This window comes from Myotis yumanensis, unplaced genomic scaffold (genome assembly GCF_028538775.1).
Source record: "Myotis yumanensis isolate MYYU_CA2020_CCGP unplaced genomic scaffold, mMyoYum1.0.hap1 SCAF_6, whole genome shotgun sequence".
In the NCBI taxonomy this organism is placed as follows: domain Eukaryota; kingdom Metazoa; phylum Chordata; class Mammalia; order Chiroptera; family Vespertilionidae; genus Myotis; species Myotis yumanensis.
Genome location: NW_027223757.1, coordinates 56,312,886 through 56,334,573, shown reverse-complemented (window position 1 = coordinate 56,334,573; position 21,688 = coordinate 56,312,886). Strand labels below are relative to the sequence as shown.

Here is a 21,688-nt window from a genome sequence, read left to right as displayed (position 1 = left end):
AACAGGCAAACTAAAGTAATCAAACTCATTTATTGGACGTCAACTCGTTTCCAAGACATATGGCGTTAAAAAATAAAGAGTCCACTAATCAAATACAAGAGAACACAACCTAAATAGTCATTATATTTCTGATGTCACAGAGATTTGCTAGGAATGAATGAAATAATGGGACAGGTGTAATGATCCTTGTAGCACTTCTCAGGAAAGGCAGTGCGAAGATTCTTCATAATAATGAATATAAGGTTCACCACCATAACTGAATCTACTCCCACTTCCTTTTTCTTAATACCCAGAGCTTTAAAGTACAGCTGCAAATCTACTTCTGCCCACCCCTATAATGCAAAAACTGGTATCAAAACCAGAAGAAAATGACTTTTCCATATTCACAGTGAGATTTAACACCTCTTCTGAAAAATTCACATTTCAAATAAAAAAAAAAAAAAGATGACTTAAAAAGGTTTTATAAACTTGACTAAATAAATCTAAATATATAAAGGCAGACATACATCCACACTAGTGAATAAAGAATATAATCAATGAACAACTTAAAAGTTTACTATGTATTAGAATACACACAACACACACACACACACACACACACACACACACACAGCTAAACAAAGTTCCCAAAGCATCAAACACACATAAGCCTTATTCTCTGATCATGCATTAATAAAACACAAGGATAGTCAAGTGAACCTATTTCATTTAGACTGGCATCAGATGCGCAAAAATCTAAATGGCAGTTTGAGTGAGGGTGCAGGAAAATGGGCATTTATAGAAACTTCAGTTGAGAATATAAATCCATAATATCTTTTTGCAAAACAATTTGATATTATCTATCAAAATTTTAAATGTCATACCCTTTGACTCAGCAATTATACTTTTAAAAATCCTTATTACAAAAATAGTACACATAATCACAAAACAAATGTACAACACACACAGGACAGTACTAACTACAGCAGCAAAAAAGTAACAACCCGAATATCTATCGACAGAAAAATGATTAAATATTTACAGTACATCCATTTCATAAAATGCTGAGCACTGACATAGACAGAATCTCCAAGAAGTAGTGTTTTTTAAGTGTAAAAAAATATACTTGTACCATTTAACTTATGTTAAAATACAATATAACAGAAAAAAGAAAAGGACGAATACACAACATACTTTTTACTTCTGGAAAGAGAAAGGATGGAGAACTTCCATATTTGACTTCATATTTGTCTCTACTGTATGAATATTTTATGAATTATACTGCTTGCATAATTCAAAGTCAAGCAATGATTTTTAAAATTTTCTTATTTACTTCCCAGAAAAAGACTGAGACCTTTCTTTTCCTGGTACAAATTTGATGGAACCCATTTTAGAGTACAGGACAAGTATAACTTCCAATCTGTTCAAATAAGAAGACTCTGTTTCCTCTGCCGGGAATGCCCTTCCCACCAATAAGCCTCACTCCCTAACTTCCTTCAAGTTTTCCAATTAAATATCATCTTAATCTGAGGAACCGTCCTTGCCTTTTCAATATAAAATGAAAAACCTTCCCACACCCATTTTACCACTCCCCAACTACCTCACCTAGCTGTGCTATTTACACCTGTGTCTTAGCATCCTTATCTCTAAACTAGAGGCCTAATGCACAAAGATTCATGCAAGAATGGGCCTTCCTTCCCCTGGCTGCCGGAGCCACCTTTCCACCTTCCATACGGCCCAGAGCCGCCTTTCCACCTTCCCATGCTGCCCAGAGGCCCAGAGCGGCCCCACCCCGCCCCCACTGCTCAGTGCCTGTGTATGCAAATTAACCCACTATCTTTGTCGGGTTAATTTGCATACGCACTCCTGATTGGCTGGTGGGACTCGCGAAGGTACGGTCAATTTGCATCTTTCTCTTTTATTAGTGTAGAAGATGGGGGTGATAATAGTATCTACCCACAGAGTGCTGATAGACTTAAATGAGCTAGAAGCCCTTACATGAGAGTTGGTCTCATAGTAAGGGCCACATTAATCTTTGATATTTTTGCCTGTTTTGTTTATGATCTGCCTTCCCCCTCTTAGAATGACAACTCAAGGAGGCAGGGACTATGTTTTATTTGCTCTTGTATCCCGAATGCCTGGAAACTGCTTATCAGTACTAGTAAATATTCATAGTTGTTGAGTCTGATTTAGTACTGCAGCCATATGTAGAGACAGCTGAGATTATAAGAACAAGACCAATTGTTTTCAGTAAAAGCAAGCTTTCTGCACATGAGCATGAATCATCTATAATAATTCAATCTACTCTGAAAGGATAACATTTAGGAGTATGACTCCAAGAAGCTTCAAGTATGGAAGTGGTACAGTAGCATTTAATTAATTAATTTCTTAACACCAACATGGCAACAGAAACTAAAACATAATGTGAAATGAGAAAACAAGAGCACAACTTACTTTTCATTCCTACTTTTGATGCATGGCTGGTAGAGGACTTTGACAGCATTCTGAGCAGAACTGGAATCTGCCTTCGATATGTCTTCCAACAAGGGAAACTTTTTGACACTTCTGGAACTCGCCAAAGATTCAATCACCAAACTGTCTGAGTTTAAAAGCCATAGCTAAAGATAAGGAGAGAAAAGTCCAAGTATAAGGATATCACCATCCTACCCCTATCTCATATCACCACTCAAATAAACAAACACAAAACAAACCTATAAAAATATCAGAAAAAAATATAAGAGAACCATCTATATAATTTTTAAGGAAGGTTAGTCTTTCAAAGTATAACCTTGGTAGAGTAAACAACATGATAAAGTTTGAAAAAAAGAAGAAAAAGACAACTAGCTAGAAAGAAGTATTTAATACACATATAACAAAGTTATTGTCTATAATATATAGCACTCCTAAAAATCCAGCCCAATGGAAATCAGGCAAAGAATATGAACAGCATTAACAGAAGAAATAAGTGATAAACATATAAAAATGTTAATATAACTAGCAATAAGGAAATGCAAAATTTGTGTGCCACCCCTTTTCACTTATCCGATTGGCAAATAGAAGAAGATTGATACCGCCAGTTCAGACGAGGGCTTTGGATGGATATTCCCAAACACTGCTGGTGGAAGAGTGGGGATCTGAATGCATGTGATTCAATCAGGGAATACTCTCAGGAGAATGGGAGTAAGGTAAACAGGATAAGGCGGAGGGAGGAGCCAGGCAAGGATGTGAACTCAGCTGGAGTCTGACTCAGCCTGATCCCACAAGGACATCATACCTAGGGTTTGTCCCACCTTGAGAAATAGGAGACCCCAGCTTCACTGCAGCTTTATTTACCAAAACCAAAAGGTAGAAACAATCTGAATGTCCATCTATGAATGAATAGATAAAGAAAATGTGGCACATATTTAATGAAAGGAAATCTTATGAGACCACATGGATGATGAACTTGAGGACATTTTGCTAAGTGAAACAAGCCAGACACAGAAGGACAAAAGAAAAAAAAAATGCATGATCCCATTTATATGAGGAATCAAAAATAGTCTAACTCATAGAAGTAGAGAGTAGAATGGGAGTTGCCAGGGGCTGGGGGAGGGAGAAATGAGGACCTGCTATAAGTATTGTGCTTATAGTTAACAATACTGTATTGTGCACTTAAAAATCTGTGAAGTGTCCCAGCTGGTGTAGCTCAGTTGTTTGAGCGTCATCCCATGCAGCAGGAGTGGCTGATTGAATTACCAGTCAGGGCACATGCCAGGGCTGCGGGCTCAATCCCCAGTAGGGGATGTGCAGGAGGCAGCTGATGGATGTTTCTCTCTCATCCATGGTTCTCTCCTCTCTCTCTCGCTCCCTGCATCTCTCTGAAATCAATAAAAACATACATAAAAGAAATCTGTGAAGTGGGTAGGTCTCGTGTTAAGTTTTCTTACCATGAAACAAACAAAAAAATTCTTAAGAGTATCAAGTAGAAAAAAAAAAAGAAACAGAATTCTGTTATACTGACCAAGAAAAACCATTAAAACCTGAGTGAAAACTTTGTTTTGTGTTATGAGCTTCTACAGAGCAGGAATCAGGTTGTATTTCTTTCTATATTTCTAGTATCTAGCACATAGAAGCATTTGATCATTTGTTACTAAGTTAAGGAAGTTCTATTTGTGAATTAAACTGATATTCAAATGAAGCTGACATTAAAAATTCTTTGTTTTTTAAATCAACTGTTTCCTAGATCTGAGAATTAAGAAAAAAGAATGACAAAAACTAAAGAATTACTGAGACCCTGTGTTACTAGGGCGACAAAAAGCTGAGTGAAATAATTTCTTACCAAGATGTACGGTTTGCTGTCATGACCTTGAACACTGAATCTAAAAGTGCTTCTGGCAGAGGAGAGTTCCACTAGGCACTGAGCGACAGTGCTCTGTACAAACTTAGACCTGTTTGAACAGAAATAAATTTTCACAATGTGCCTCTCATAATAACTCTAAATGGCAAGATGAGCCAAAAATACCCACAGGGTACCTAAAAGACAGAGGCACGTGCATGCCAGATTCTTCTATATGCCACCCCTTCCCTCACAACCTGTGCTAAATGTGGATTTTAATATATTTTAATGTATTTGCTCTAGTCTTCTTATATCCTATTCTCCAATCCTTAATACATTTTCCACCCCAAACCTAACTGAATAAAAAATAGTATGTCAGCCCTGGCCAGTGGCCCAGTGGTTAGAGTGTCAGCCTGCACACTGAAGGGTCGTCGGTTTGACTCCCGGTCAAGGGTGCGTACTTCTGTTGTGGATTTAGCCCCCTACCCCTAGTTGGGGCACACTTGGGAGGCAGCCAGTGGATGTGTCTCTCTCACATTGATGTTTCACTCTCTTTCTCTGTCTCCCTCTCCCTCCCTGTGAAAAGCAATGGGAAAAATATCCTCAGGTGAGAATTAACAAAACAAAAACAAAGTATGTCAGACAAGTCAATGTTCCACTTGTGCTGCACATTAAACAGTGAATAATTAAGTTTAAAAAGGCAAAACATTTCCTCCCAAACATTAGGCAGCATTATCTACAATATTTTCATTTGGATCCCCTAAAGCAGTGGTTCTCAACCTGTGGATCTCGACCCCTTTGGCGGTCGAATGACCCTTTCACAGGGGTCGCCTAAGACCATCCTGCATATCAGATATTTACATTACGATTCATAACAGTAACAACATTACAGTTATAAAGTAGCAACAAAAATAATTTTATGGTTGGGTCACAACATGAGGAACTGTATTTAAAGGGCCAGAAGGTTGAGAACCACTGCTAAAGTATCAGATCTTAGGTACCTAAGAAAGCATTTATAGGAGAATAAAGTTTAGGGTTATATTTAGATTGCCAAAATCATTAGACATCAATAATGCACTAAAATAAAGACATATATACTATAGTTAACTTTTGTTTACAAACTAAAACAATTCGAAGAAAAGAAACACTAATGGATTTAGTGGCTAAGTACCACTTAAAAAAACCCCACACAAAACATTAGGAAACTGAACCATGTCTCAAATTTTAAGTACATCAAATTACACCCAAAAATAATTATTCAAAAACTTATTGATGGTTAGGTTATAAGACCTTGGATATCTGGCACATAGAAAGAAACAAAAAATCTGAATTAGATTTATATGAGTACATTTGTCTATAACATCATGTAAGCAAACCATAAATAAATCCTCAAGTCTTTTACAAGTGTGGTTTGGTCCAACTAACCTTTCCAAATAAAGAGAAGTATAAATAAAAATGAATTCCCAAGTAATCCATAGTACCTATCTTTTCCTACATTTGAAATTACAGAATGAATATAAGCTGCTATTGTACCTTGGTATGATGGGAAAATTTCTCTCAGATGGCTGCATAATCACCTCTGTCATATAAAACTTAATGGTTTCTAGAAAGAAAAAATAGAACATAAAAAATCTCCCCAACACACTAATATTTTTATTGTGGGCATGTTGGTCCCAAATTATGACATTAAAACTAAATAGTAGATATACTGGTAAAATTAAAATTCTGTAAAAGTTTTTAAAAAGTGACTGAGTTTTAGAAGATAAAGCCTTGATGACTACAAGGAGACAGCCCTGATACTTCAGACAGCTTGGTGTCACTTCAGAAGAGCATGTTCCAAGTGCATCTGATGTAGCAAGACTCTGCTCACACATGTGGGAGATTATAAAAATTAGTCACACAGCTGTGGCCTATTATCTAGAAACTAGTTGCTTGGTTTCTGCATTTCTACAGAGTAGCTACAAACCTAGAAGTCACTGAAAAAGGCTTTTTAGTCATAGTACCTAAAGCCCTTGCACAGACGCTGTGAACCTTACATTAGCATTTACCCAAAATTTCACTGAGTTTATAAAAGTACAATTCCCATCAAATCTGGTTATCTGATTACTTAGTTTACAGAAAAATTTAAACAGTAAACTAAATATCTCTTAGAAATAAATATAAACACAACCATTTTGTATTATTTAAAAATCCATGAAAAAGATGTACTCTCACTGACAATGAAGAAAATACAAATTAAAATGAAATTATTTTTGCAACAAATAAATAAAATAATTTTAATGATAAGGTGCAGCACTAATGAACACATAGAGAAATGGGTACACATTCACAGACTGTCGTCAGAATTGAAAATTATATATTTCTGGAAAGCCACTGTCAAATGCCTTAAAAATGTGTATATATTTTGATACCATAAGAATTTATCTCAAAGGCATACTCATAGGTATCTCCAAAAATGTATCCATATAATGATGCTCATAACAGAAAAATATTGAAAAATTAAATGTCTAAAAATTAAGGATGGTTGGGTTAAATAAACAATTATACATTTAGGGACAAGAATGCTATTTAGTCATTAAAAATAATGTACCAAATAATTTTTGTTTGTATAAGATAAAATTTGTTCCTAATATATTTTCTAAAAATTTTTTCAATTGCCCAATACAGAAAAAGGCCAAAAAAATCAATACTGTTTAATAGATTATTATATATCTAGAGCCATAATGAATTTATTTTTCTTTGAAGTTCATTTTCACTTTACTATTTTGAAGTTATTTTATTAAATGAAGAACTGAACCTTTTAATTTTATGAAGTGATCCCTTTTACCCGAGCTGCTGCTAAAATAATTTAACTCTATAATTTTAATCCCACAGGTTATTATTATTGTTGTTTTATACAGTTAATATTAATTTAGTGTCACCCACATATTTATCACGTTTTTACCAACCCTTCTTGAATTTAGACCATCTATCTGGGATCACTTTCTTCTATAGGTAAAGTTTCTTTTAATAAGAAACCAAACCACTAGAGGTGAAATATCTCAGTTTTTATTTGTCAGAAAATATATTTATCTTTGTCTTGATTCTTTCATATCTTTTATTTTCACCTGACATGAAATCTTAGGTTAACTGTTTTTGACCTATGGTCATACTGACACTATCATTCCATTCTCTTCAAACGTCCATTACTACCGTTCCTTTGAAGGTGATCTGTCATTTCTCTTTGGTTGTTTTTAAGATTTTCTCTTTGCTTTTTATTTTTCTCTAGTGTCACTGTGTCTAGCTATGAATTTGTTTTAATTTATCTTTCTTGGGCCTCATATCATTAGAATTCACTGGACTTTTTGAATCTGCAGATTTTTGTTCTCCATGTTTTGTAAAATTGTCCACAATTATCTCTTTACATATTGCCTATGTTCCATTCTACTTCTCTTTTCTTTCTAGAAGTTTGGTTAAACATGTGTTAGATCTTCTCAGAGTATGATTTATGTCCCTTACTCTCTCCTATATGCCTTCTTGTCTCTGTGTCAGATTACAGATTTTTTTTTTTTTTTTTTTTTTTTTTTGCTTAGGTATCTTATGTTCATTAATGCTTTCTCCAAATTGTACCTACTCTGCCATTAAACCACTCACTGAATTTTACATTTCAATTATAATTTATTATTATTACTTTTAAATTTGTTTATTGATTTTAGAGAGAGGAAGGGAAAAGGGAAGAAAGAAAGAGAAATGCTGATGTGAAAGAGAAACATCAATCGGTTACCTTCTATATGCACCCTGAGCAGTGACTGAATCCACAACCTGGACATGTGCTCTGACTGGGAATGGAACTGGTGACCTTTTGGTGCACTGGACAATGCTCAACCAACTAAGCCACACCAGCAAGGACTTAATTATAACACACACACACACGTTATATATATAAATATTTTTTAAATTCTATTGTGAATCTTTTCCAAATGTAGTTTCCTTTTCCTTTTGAGATCAAGTTTGCCTTTTATATTGTTAAATATAGTCAGCGTGGTTGTTTTACAGTTTACATTTGAAAATTCCAGTAACAGAAGTCTGTTTCTATTGTTTGCTGTTTTTGTTCTTATTGATGGAACAAATAATTTACTTGTTTCCTTATTTATGTTTGGTTATATAGTGAACACTGCACTTGACAGATTTTGTGAGAATAATATAAGTTTTACAGCAAAGATACCTTCCTCCATAAGTGATTTGATTTTGCCAGGCGCACAGTGTTATGTCTGTACAAAGCAGAATAACCAAATTCAATACCTGAAATATCCTAAAGTCCCAAAGGATTGATACTTGTCTGTAATTCCATAGAGCTGATCTGCTTTTGATTCACCTTCACTATTAAGATATGACTCTTCAGCATCTCATATTTTTGTATAGGCACTTACTAGGTTCCCATCTTGTATAGTCTTTGATTTCTATCCTTACTTCCCAAAGCAACCAAAATAAAAGTTCTAATTTTAGAGAACTGGCAAACTGCAGGGTAAAGGTGGCTTCGATTTTGTGCTAAACTCTTTTGAGTTTGCTTTTGTGGTAATTTCCACAAAATTTCCATTTATCTTGCTCCTCATTCCTTCCTGTGGATTCCAATTACCACTGGTATCTTTTACTTTAGCCTGAATAACTTTCCTGAGAATATTCTGTAGAGAAGATCTGCTAGTAATACATTATTTCCATCTGTTTATATAAAAATGTCCTCATTGTGCCTTCCTTTTGAAAATACAATTTTGCTGGGTATAGAATTGTTAGTTGACAGGTGTTCCCTCTCCCTAGCATTTTGAATATCTCATTTTAGTGTCTTCTGGCTGTCATTATTTCTATAAATCAGCCTCAATTATATCCTGAAATTCCTATATGTGATATTTGGTTTTGCTCTTGCTACTTTGAATATTCTCTTTGCATCTTTAGCTTTTTCTTAATATATATTTCTTATTTCAGGGAAGAAGAGATAGAAATATCAGTGATGAAAGAGAATCATCAATTGGCTGCCTCCTGCATGCTCCACAATGGGGATCGAGCCCGCAACCCAGGCATGTGCCCTGCCCGGGAATTGCACTGTGACCTCCTGGTTCATAGATCAATGCTCAAACACTGAGCCACACTGGCAGGGCTTTTCACTTTTAGGTTTTATCAGTTTGATTATAATGTGCCTGGGTGAAGTGTTCTTTTTTGTTTATTCTATTTGAGATTCATTACAGTATTTGGATCTGAAAGTTAATATTTTTCAGCAAATTTGCCAATATTTCAGCCATTTTTTTCTATAATTTTTTTCCTGACCTTTGTTTTTCTCCTCACCTTCTGAGACTCCAATTACACATTTATTGAAAAACTTAAGATTATACCACGAATCTCTGAGGTTCTATTCATTATGCTTTAGACTTTTTTCTTTCTGTTCTTTGGGTTAATTCCTATTAATCTACTTCAGTGATTTTTTTTTCTTCTGTCATCTCAAATATGTGGCTTAGCTAATCCAATGATTTTACAGTTACTATAATTGTCAGCTCTGCAATTATCAACTGGTTCTTTCTTTTAAGTTTCCGTTTTGTTGAGATTTGCCCTTAGTTCACTCAAGAGGCTTCTTAAAATTCTTTGCCATATTTATAATAGCTGCTCGATACCTTTGTCTGCTAAATCTAATGTTTGTGCTTACTCTGCACCTGTTTATTGAATTCTGTTTTTTTCCTTGAGTATGAATCACTCTGTTCTATCTCTTTGCCTACAATTTCTAGATGGAAGTAAGACATCATATGAAATACACTGTAGCAATTCTGGATTGTCTTTTGCTCTCTTAAGGATTACTGGTTTATAGATATAGCCCGGATTCAAACTGTGAAATATGTCTTTCCACAGTGTGTAGCCTCTTATGACTCTGCTCAGTTTTGTTTGGCCGGTTCACTAGAGAGTATTTACTGTACTTGTATCGTTTAGCTGTCAGCAAATTTGGGAAGAAGTTCTGCTCAAATACCTCAAGCCAGTAAGGCTCCCACCTTCTGCTGCTCAAGTTGTATGTGGATTGAAGAATGCAATCCAAGGTACAGCAAATTTGCAGGTCTCCCCAAGCTTTCAATTCTTACTGAACTCTCTGCATCTATTGCATGCACGTATAGTTTAGCAGTCAGCCAGAGTTGTGCGAAGAAGGTAACATCTCAGCCCTTCTATGGCCCTGATGCTCCCAAATTTTTCCTCTTTAATTTCCAGTTTCTCCTGCAACCAAAATTACCACCTGTAAACAATAAAGCTCAGTGCTTCCTGCCCAAATTGAGGCAGGGAGCATGGCAATGCCCCCAAGAGACAAGGGTACAAATCTGCCATTCTAAGCAAAAGCAATAGCAGTTTCTCATAACTAAATCATTCTTCAAATCACTGCTTCATTCTGGTCTTCCAGCGATTGTTCTTAATTTTTTGAACTTGTACAGTCCTGTATTTGTTTTCTACAGAATGGAACTATTCTTTATAGCACTGTTTTTGAAAGTGGAGTCCTACTAATTTACTTTGAAAGTAGAGGTGAATCTATCTCTCTTACATCACCTCACACACCCTCAACATATATTGACCCCCAAATATACTTATATATTACATCATAAAGATTTTTGGTTAAATCCATATTCAGTGTTTACACTATGGAGATCATGATACAATGGCAATATTTCCTTTCTTATTTAGTTTTCTGTTTTCCTGCAGTGCATCATTGCTTTCTTTTTCATGTGCTTAATTTTCCGAGCACCTTTAGCTAATTCTTCCCATGTGATGAAGTAATTTGTCGCAAGATTATTTGTTTCATGTGATCAAACAAATAAAAAAATGTATCAGTTTCACCTTACAACTGAAAACGCCTTTACTGCAATCTTCTCTCCTGATTCACCCCAGGCTGTTATTTTCTAGGCCTGCTGCACATCCATCATCCTGAGACTTCTTTATCTTGCTCTCCTGTGTTAGATAATCTGTTTCCTAAATCCCATGTCCTCTCTCTTCAGACTGAATCCCTAGTTTTGGTGATAAATGTCCTATGCTAGATTCCTAAGGAAAATATACCTTTGTGATCTATATTTTAAAATCATGTTATTTCCAGAAATGTATTTGTTATCTTCATACTTGATTCACGGTTTGTCTGTGTATAGTATTCTGGGTTAAAAATCTTTTTTCTTCTAAATTATGAAGGTATTGCTTTATTGTCTTTTAGCTTTCAACACTGCTGTGAAGTTCTAATTCCTAATCCTTGCCCAACTACCTCTTTTTTTTCTCTCTGGAAACTTCATCCTTGGTGTTCAGAAATTACTCAATGATGTGGCTTGGAGTAGCTTCCCTGCTATTCCTCCATTAATTATACTTGACACTTAGTGGGCCCTTTCTATTAACAAACTTAAGCCCTTGCTCCGGAAAATAGCCTTGTGATATATTTTTTGGTATTTTTTGTCCTTTGATAATTCCCTACACTCTATTGTCTCTACTCTCTTTTTCTAGAATTCCCATTATGTTAGATGTCCTAAAAGGCTCAGTGCATTCATTCATTCAACAAATATTACTAGATACCCATCATGTGCCAGATGTTCTAAATGCTGGGATTACATGATAAATGAGAGAGACAATATCCTTATCCTCCAGAAACTTATGTGATGATTTTTTTTTTAATACTTCCTTTCCCAATTTTCAGTCTCTGTCAATTGATTCTGATTTCTAAGTTAGCGCCTTAATTTTATCGCCCAGTCCTTTGATTAGTTTTTTAAGTCATTACACCTTTAATTCTATATTCTCCGAATTATGGAGGTAGTATTATTTCATTCTTCAAGGACATTTATTATGCTTTTGAAAAGATTTTCTTCTATTTTATACATAATTTGTTTCTTCTCAGTGCCTTTGCTATGCTAACTTGATTATTTATTTGCTTTGGTCTCTTTCCTGTGGGAATTTCCCTCAAATTTTTGTTGATTATCAGCAATCCATTCATATTTAAGTGTAAGGTAATAAAATGCTAAGGGAAAGCTTTTGGGTGTAGGTATAAGGCTTGTTGATTGTAGGATAGTTGAATATAAGCTCAATTTTGTTGAATGATCCCTAAGAATCTGTGTCTCCAAATCTTTTCTCTGATTGGTACTCTTCCATTACTTCAAGAAAGGTTCTCCAATCTCCTAGCTTGAAAGTATAAGCAAGTTGCAAGGGGAGGAGGAGAAACAGGAGCTCCCTATATCAACTATATCAATCATCCTGCTTCCAGCTCTTTGTCTCAGACTGCCTTCCCTGTTCCTGCAGCCCCCCAAACTGTAACCAGTTCTGGGGTTCTACAATGAATACTGGCTCACTTCTCACCCAAATAACCTTCTGCAGACACTTAGGCTGTGGCTCTCCCCACATTGCCAAGTTTGTTCCCAAGGGTGTCTCTCAGCTTTATAGCTTCGAAAAAAGTTTGCCTACATCTCTTGTTTACATCACTGCTATGTCCTCTCTATTTCTCTTTGTCACTGCGCATGTATATCTTTTTAATTACTCAACATACATTTTGACTAGACTTCAGGGAGGAGTGAAAAGCATTTAAAAAAAAATTCAATTTATCTAACTTAAATTTTCTAAGTTGTTGCTTAAGGGGCTTGCTTTCATTCTCCAAAAATAACAGTGAAGAGAACTGCATCCTCTACTGCTGTTCATTCTTCCCTTTCTGTTCACTCCAAGGAAGTAACCACTTACAAGATTCCGATTATATTAAAAACAATTATTCATCTCCCACAAAGCTACCACAGCATGTTGTAGCTGTAGATATTTTTAAACTATATCTTTAAATAGTATACATTTTAATTACTAGGATTTTCATTATTACATTTCAAAGCAGTATAACCTAAGACTTTATATAAAATATAATTAACATTATTGGGAAGAATAAGGAGCAAAGTACAAAACTCAAAATGTATTTTCTTCCATTTCAAAAGGTTCTCTCCCACCCTTAGCCCCAAAATATATCCCTGAGGCAGAGGGCAGCCAAGACAAGCAACTTTTCCATCATCTCTGGCAACCAACTCTTCTGATTGAGGAATTATGTTAAGAAAAAAATCTCCAATCTTCTTTAAGACAGACCCAACTACAAAGTTTATATAATTGCTTTATATCTACAGAGAATGTGAATATTACAAATGACCCTACTTCTCAATGCTCAAAATTCAATACCATGTAGTTATAAAGGTCCAAATACACAAAGTTCTTAGCCTATTGGATGTTAGTTGATTTCTATTTTTAAAAGTATAAATTCTAAAATAAATAAATAAATAAATAAATAAATAAAAGTATGAATTCTATAACATATATTAGTCATCTCTCTTTCATACACATTTCCTATAAAACCTCCTTCTATTGGCTTTTTAACAGAAAGGCAATCATTTTGGCTTTTTCTTACCTGATGACATGGTCTCTCCCAACATTACCTTGCAACGCTTACAAATTACTTTGGTATTTGCCTTTGGTTTCTGTAGAACAGAAAAATGTCATTTAAATGTCATTCTGCTTTTCTTAAAAGGAACATATAATTTTAACATAGTCTCTAGGGTATACATTGAACTTTACATTTTATTTTGCCCTCTCCTAAATACTGGGGATACATTTGGCTTGTACGCATAATTCACATACACAGACGTAATTTTTCTCAAGTCTAAAGACAGAATAATGAACGGAATGATTTTTTCCAAACCTAGCCACTTCTTGATAATCTAAATGTTGCTAGACAATTTGAATAAGGAGAGCTTTACACTGCTAAAAAGCACCTGCAACTATCCCAATCATTTAGAATTGGCACATGGTGGGCAACAAGGGCAGAGAGGGTAGGTGACTTGCCTCATTGTGTCTAGAAAACAGAAGAATCAGAACTTGAACTCATTATTTTGACTCCTACTCCAGTGCAGCTTATGTTAAAGTAATCTATAATTCATAACCACCCATCAGAAGCTAAAAATATCTAACCCATTCATATAATTTTATTTTTCCAGTTAACATATACATCAGAACAGAAAAGATGACTAGTGTTCTGGGACAAATTCCTGAAACATTCTAAAACTTCAAAAATCCATACTCATCTTTTGGGATACAGATTAAAATAGCTAGCATTCACCTAATCATTAAGCAAACAAAAAATGCTCTTTATGACACAGAGAATAGATGGTGGTTACCAGAGGTGAGGTTGGGTGTAGGTGGGGGGGTAAGGTAAAAATGGGCGAAGGGGGTCAAAATAGGTAAAAATAAATAAATTTTAAATAAATATAATAAAGAAGTCCTGGGATGTATTGTACAGCATGGCAACTATAATTAATAAAAACTATATTTCATATTTGAAAGTTACTGAGAGTGAATCTTAAAAGTATTCATCACAAGAAAAACAAATGTAACTGTAAGGTGATAAATGTTAACTAGAATTATTGTGATGACCATTTTTACAGTATGTACAAATAGTAAATCCTTATATAGTATACCTGAAAGTAATATGTTATATGTCAATTATACCTCAATTTTAAAAAAATCTTCCTAATTTGTGGTTTGTTGTAGAAGTTATGTTATAAGCAATAGCAAAGTGGTTAAAAGCTCAGAGTCTGTGGCCAGACTTCCTAAGTTCAAATCCCAACTCTGTTATTTACTAGACTTGTGACCTTGGGCAAGTTAACTATCCTGTGTTGGTTTCCTTATCTGTGAAATGGACTTAATAGTAGTCTTTAATTCACAGTTGTTTATTAGGATTTAGAAAAGAGTGTTCTAAAGCACTGTCCTAGGTACATGGTAACTACTAAGATGGATGTTACAGCCGAAACCGGTTTGGCTCAGTGGATAGAGCATCGGCCTGCGGACTGAAAGGTCCCCGGTTCGATTCCCGTCAAGGGCATGTACCTGGGTTGCGGGCACATCACCTGTGGGGAGTGTGTAGGAGGCAGCTGATCGATATTTCTCTCTCATCGATGTTTCTAACTCTCTATCTCTCTCCCTTCCTCTCTGTAAAAAATCAATAAAATATATATATATATAAAAAAAGATGAATGTTACATAAATATACTATTGGCACAAATCATTCCAGAAATGGGCAGAAAACCCATACCCTCCCACAAGGGACTGCTTTCTCGCCCTTTACTAGGCAGCTACTGTATGATTAATTAAGAATCTTTAAAAAAAAATAAAAGCAAGCCCTTTTCACATCCATAGTAATACCTTTGTTAAAGCCACACACTATTTGTCTCACCCAGATATACTGCTAAATGGCAGAAGTCACATACAAGTGGGCAGGGAGAAGACGTTTCTGCAACTCTGGCCACCTGAGGTCATCCCCCTTGGGAAATCCCAGAATAGAATGCGGGTCTAAGTGAGGAAATAGTGACTTTCTGATGTGGGATAACATATGTAGTAATCTAAGGAATAAGTCTTAACAGATTAGTATAAGGAAGTAGAATTATATTTCCCATGACATAAATGTTTCCTGAAAAACTGTACACAAAGCACATTTAAACTGAGTTCCATGGACGTGCTGTTAGTACCTGATCTTGGTTGACATTTGAATCTTGGTCTCCTAGATGCTAAAGCTTATGCTTGTAATCACTATGCCAACTATTTTCCAAATCAATTCATGGAATCAGTTCAATGGGTTACAGCCTGAATTAAAATATCAACAGTGCTTCAAACATAAGGTAAGTACTGCTTCAAGACCCTTTTACTTGAGGGGTGTGTGTGTAGTCAAATCTTAATGTAAAACATGTATTTCTGAGTTTAGTGAGAGATCAAAAAAAGTCCAAAGCCACAGATGTAGAAACCAAGGCAGGAGCCACTTTGTTCAGGTTCAGGCAAGGTTACAGGAAGACAGTTCAGAAACCAGTATGTTCAATTGTAAAGTTCGACATTTTGGCAGTCTCATGCTTTTTTACAGTAAAATCTATCTGTATGGCTTCAAAGTGGTATTAAAGATACTTTATAAAGAGTCCTACTTGGTACAAGTTAAGTCAGACCATCCCGATTAAGCCTTGCCTAAAACTAAGGACTTTACTAAAAATTAATATAGGGTGTTGGAGTAGCAATGCTTGAGAAGGGATTTTTCTATTGGAAATGGAAATTTTTTTCATCAGGTACTCTGTTATGTATTTTATTTATTTATAGCACACTTCACTTTGTCTTTCAATGAAGTAGGAAAAATGGGTTTTGTTGGTATGTTCTTAAAATAAGATTCTATCTTTTTAAGACATAGTAATCAGGATTTTATAATATGATCAATAAAAAGCAAATGACCTCAAACAACCAAATGTGTGACAGTGAAATATACTTTTAATATAATTGGGAAAATTTGTATACAGCCTATATTGTATCATAAGTAATCACTGTTAATTTTGTCAGATGTGAAAATGACACTGTGGTTATGTAAAAAAGAAACACCCATATAGGGATCAAATGACATAATGTCTTGGATTTGCTTTAAAGTACACACATAAAATAATAATAAAAGGGACAGGTAAAGAATACTTTTTGAATCAAGTCAATTGGTATACTGAAGTTTAGAATTCTGTTCTGTTTACATTGGTGAATGTTTACAAAGTCCAACACATCATTCTAAGAAAATAAAAAAGGACATCTTCATGGATTTAACAAAACACATTACCCAAATCAATAAATAATTGATAAGTACCCCAGGAAAGGAAAAAAGGTAAAGCTGGTTGTCATACTTGCCATCCTATATAATAAAACCCTTATATGCAAATCAACCAAACACAGAACAACTGGTCGCTATGATGTGCACTGACCACCAGGGGGCAGACGCTCAATGCAGGAGCTGCCCCCTGGTGGTCAGTGCGCTCCAAGAGGGGTAGTGCTGCTCAGCTAGAAGCTAGGCTCATAGATGGTGAGTGCAGTGGTGGTGGCAGGAGCCTCTCCTGCCTCTGCTGCAGGCTTGTGGTAAGGAGCGAGGGGTCCCGGACTGCAAGAGGGATGAGCAGTCAGACATCCCCCGAGGGGTCCCAGGCTGCAAGAGGGTGCAGGCCGTGCACAAAATTTCATGCACCGGGCTTCTAGTCTATAATATAACTGAAGTTCAATTTAATTTGTTCTTTAAAAAAATATGGTGAAGTCGTATATGTGGCCATACTTTTGGGAATAATTTTATGAATCTTACAAAATGGTTGGGGTGCCATCCTTACCACTCTATTAAAAGACGCAAAGCTTCTATGCTGGTAGACATGAAAATATAGCACAAGAGATAACACATAAGTGCAAAAACAGGAAAATCTCAGCAGGTATCTTTTGAAAACAAAAGGTATATATCACTGCCATGCTAACACAGGCACGAACAACAAACTGTACACTGTATGGGGATACTGAAGGAAAGAAATATGATGGACATTATATATGTGTGTTTACGCTGTTTGAAAAATTAGATCTTTTTAATTAAAATATTATAATACTTTTAATCTTATTTAAAGAGAAACTCTGCTTTGTAATACATTGTTCTTAACCTGTGCTTAAAGGAAAGACTGAAGCAAGTTGTGCAAGGAAACAGCCTAATAGTGTGGGAACTCTACAGAGCAAACATCAGAGACACTGTTGTGACTAATTAAATCAATATATCTGAGAGATGGCACTGCTGCTCAGAGGGGATTAGACTCCTGTCCCCGTTTTTATTTTCCTTTGTGTTGTTTCCATTTCTAAGGACCCTTGATGTTGTCTCGCCAAAAAAAACACACACACAAAAAAAACGTTTCCCAAGAGATACCATTAGGACGCTGTGTCAACGTGTGACATTTCAAAACCCTGCTGGACGGCTAGACTGGGTGGTATGAGAAACAGGTTTTCAACAGCGCAGAGCAGCCTTGTTCCCACAGGAGCCTTGAGAGCACTGTTTAAGCAGTCCCTCTAAATTTATGTTACTATTTTGGTCACGGGCATACGCTTTGGACTGCTGCAATATGCAATTAAAGTGAAACTTCCATCCAGGCTACCTTGAAAACAATCTTGCCAACAGTAGCTTGTCATGATAGTAATTTCCCAGTCTCCTTGATACTAAAAACCATAGTGTTTGAATAAGGAGGGTCTTCCTTTAACAAATAGTTTAGTTGTTCGCAATTAAGAGAAATTGTTGTAAGTGGCATCCTATAACTGATAGATATAAATGCGAAGAATATATGTCAATAGTGTAGAATTTATCTAAAAAAGTGTAATGCATGGTTTCTCTTAATCTTCACTCCACTTCCACTCATGCCCTCCAAACATTTTAAAAAAATTTATAACTTAATCATAAAAATCAAAGTTAAAATACATAAAACAGTATGGTATTAGTATATAAATTTAGTATGAAATATTTTAATAAAACCATATTAAACATAATTATAACAGATTTACATTAACTTCTTACCATTTATCTTTTAACATTATAGAATAACATACTATAATTTAAAACGAACCATATTTAGGTAAAGGGATCTGTGTTACGATGAGAGGTGAGACATGTAAATAATTATAACAACTTAACCTTGTTATTTGAGGAACTTCCTTAATCCCCCTCAAAATAGAAAATAGTTCTATAAACTAACTTGCAACCCAAGAGCTGCCCAGCTGCTGCAAATTTCCTGAAGTGGCCCAGTTCTCATTACAAAAATTAAATGAGCTCTAGATGAAACTTAACATACATGGCCTTTGTCCCTACCAATAAGCAGATGTTAAGATAACAATTCTCTGGCAACGATGTTCTTTACCTTTTCAATCACATCTGTATTGACCTGCCAGCAGGAGAATGATTTCTCACAGGACCAAGTCAATGCCATTGATTTTCTTTTAAAATAAGGTAAACCACTTGTTCTCTGCGGTGAGAGGAAATTGCCTTCTCCCTAAAGCAACTTGGAGAGCAAGAGCCACCTGACCTCATGCTGTCAACCACCAGGAGAGCCTACAGCACAAGCTTCATTTCCACGCTTGGGCTCCGGCATTTCCTCTTTTCCCTGGCATCTGCTTTTATGACGTGAGCAGAAGTCTAGACTAGGAACCTAACTATAGTAGCTATCCTGGAGCAAGAGAACAATTTTAATTTAAATCAGACTGATGAGGATAAAACGTACATGGATTATGGAATATCGTCCTCAAAACAAGAAAGTAAGTAGGGCACTTGGGTTTGTAAAATGGTAACATTCCCAATTCTAGACATGAAGAAATTCTCTCCCCTCCATCCTTCAGCCCCTGTGGGCTGTTTCGGTCTTTAGAACAGTCTGTGTGGCATACCCTGAATTAAGAAAAGATGGGAGAAGCCAGTTTCTAAGCCAACCTCTAAATTAGCACCAAGTATTCAGAAAAGGTATTTTACCGATTTAAAATGGTTCTCGGAAGACGGACAGTGCATCTCCCCTGGAGCTACTTGAGGACTTGGCTGCCACGTATCACTTCTTAAATTCACCAAGTAGAAAGCGTCTCCAATAAGACAGTCGTTCTCTCGCGGATGAAGGGGCTTATTAGCAAAGGGGTCCGCATGGCAACACCATTCTCCAACTAGAGCTCCCCAGTTCTCCATCGGCAACGGGAGCATCCTGAGGAGCTTCCTAGTGGAAAGGGGAAAACCATTTTTTACAGAACCAAATAGAAATGTGACAGTTGCTTAATTAAGACAGCATGAAAGATGGAAAACCTCTCATTAATCACATTGTCCGCAGTGTTTATCTCTCCCTCTACATTACACAAGTATATACAACTCACTACAGACAATCCTGAAAAGACAGAGAGATCTAAAGAAAACAAAAATCTTCCTTTCCTTACCACCCAAGGATAAGTGACTGTTTTGTACAAGATGGCATATTTCCTTGCCACCCTTTCAAGAGACAAAGCTGTGCACATGCATATAAAGTCAGAGAATATGTACAAACTGCATGTTGCTTTCGTTGTTTTATTTAGTTATAATCATGACTCTTAATGACTCCATTCTATTCCCTAGGAATGCCAAAACTTTTAGATCATTCCCTCATTGTTAGATATTTAGGTTTTGAGCTTCTCATTATTAACAATCTTGTGGTGAACATTCTTATGGGAAAATAATCTTATGTGAGATTAAAAGCACAAATGGAAAATAATCATTGATCACAATTCTCTTCCTTTAGAGAGAGGAAGAAAGACATAAACATTGATATGAGAGAGAAACACGATTGGTCGCCTCCCGCACGCACCCTGACCAGGGATCAAACCCACAACCTGGGTATGTGCCCTGACCATAAATTGAACCTGCAGCCTTTTGGTGTACAGGATGACACTTCCACCAACTGAGCCACCCAGCCACAACTGGTATGCATATTTTTAAACCCAATACCTATATTGGCCAACTGCTTTTCAGAAAGGCTATGCCAACCTATAATTCTTCTACTTACCTTCTTCAAAATTGAATACTATAATTTTTTTCATGTAATAGGTGAAAATGTTTCCAATACTGCTTTTTAAAAAAATTTTATTTATTTTTAGAGAGAGAGGAAAGGAAGGAGGAAGGGAGAGAGAGGGAAGAAGGGAGAGCAAGAGCGAGAGCGAGAGAGAAATATTGATGTGAGAAACATTGATTGGTTGCCTCCTGCAGATGCCCTGACTTGGGATCAAACCCTCAACCTAGGTATGTGCCCTGACTGGGAATCAAACCCGCCACCTTTTGGTGTACAGGATGACACTCCAACCAACTGAGCTACACTGGCCAGGGCTCCAATACTGCATTAATTGGCAATTCTTTAATTACTGGTGTGATTGAATTGGCTTTCTAATTTATTGATCACTGTTTCTTCTGTGAATTGTGATCAATGATTATTTTCCAATGAGGTATTAGTCTATTCTTATTAATATGTAAAAGTATATTCTATGTTAAGAATATCAGTCCTTTGTCTAACATCAGTGACAAATATTTTTGTGTTATTGCCTTTTAATTTAGTTCACGTCTTAAATTTCAAATCACTTAAGCCTGTTTTTTATGATCTCGCCCACTATTTTTAATAAATGTTTTGGAGTAATTTTAGATTTACAGAAAAGGTACAAAACTAGTTCAGATAGTTCTCATACACATTTCAGCCAGCTCTCCCTCATGCTAACATCTTACATAACCATGGGAGATTTGTCAAAGTGCAGACTTTATCGGGATTTCCCTAGTTTTTCCACTAATAAACTCTTTTTCTGTTCCAGGATCCAATTCATGATAACGCTCTGCATTTATTTAGTCATCATGGTGCCCTCGTCTCCTCTGATCTGTGACAATTTCTCAGTCTTCCCTTATTTTTCAGGACCTTGAGATTTTTAAAAACTACCAATCAGGTATTTTGTAGACTCTCCCTCAGTTGAGTTTGTGTGATATTTTCTCAAGATTAGACGGGTGTTATGGGTTCCGGGGAAGCATACCAGATGTAAAGTGCACTTCTCATCACATCATAT

General features: G+C 35.8%; 1 protein-coding gene across 3 annotated transcripts in view; it reads right to left on the bottom strand.

The window, feature by feature from the left end:
* Positions 1-21,688, bottom strand: part of UBE3D (ubiquitin protein ligase E3D) — a 134,663-nt gene that overhangs the window by 91,015 nt on the left and 21,960 nt on the right. For all 3 annotated transcript variants that reach the window (XM_070419321.1, XM_070419322.1, XM_070419323.1), the window contains 5 exons: positions 19,605-19,836; positions 13,695-13,764; positions 5,828-5,897; positions 4,298-4,406; positions 2,434-2,597 (listed from right to left, as the gene is read on the bottom strand). In XM_070419321.1, coding sequence (XP_070275422.1) covers positions 2,434-2,597; positions 4,298-4,406; positions 5,828-5,897; positions 13,695-13,764; positions 19,605-19,836 — 645 coding nt within the window. The remainder of the gene's footprint in view (positions 1-2,433; positions 2,598-4,297; positions 4,407-5,827; positions 5,898-13,694; positions 13,765-19,604; positions 19,837-21,688) is intronic.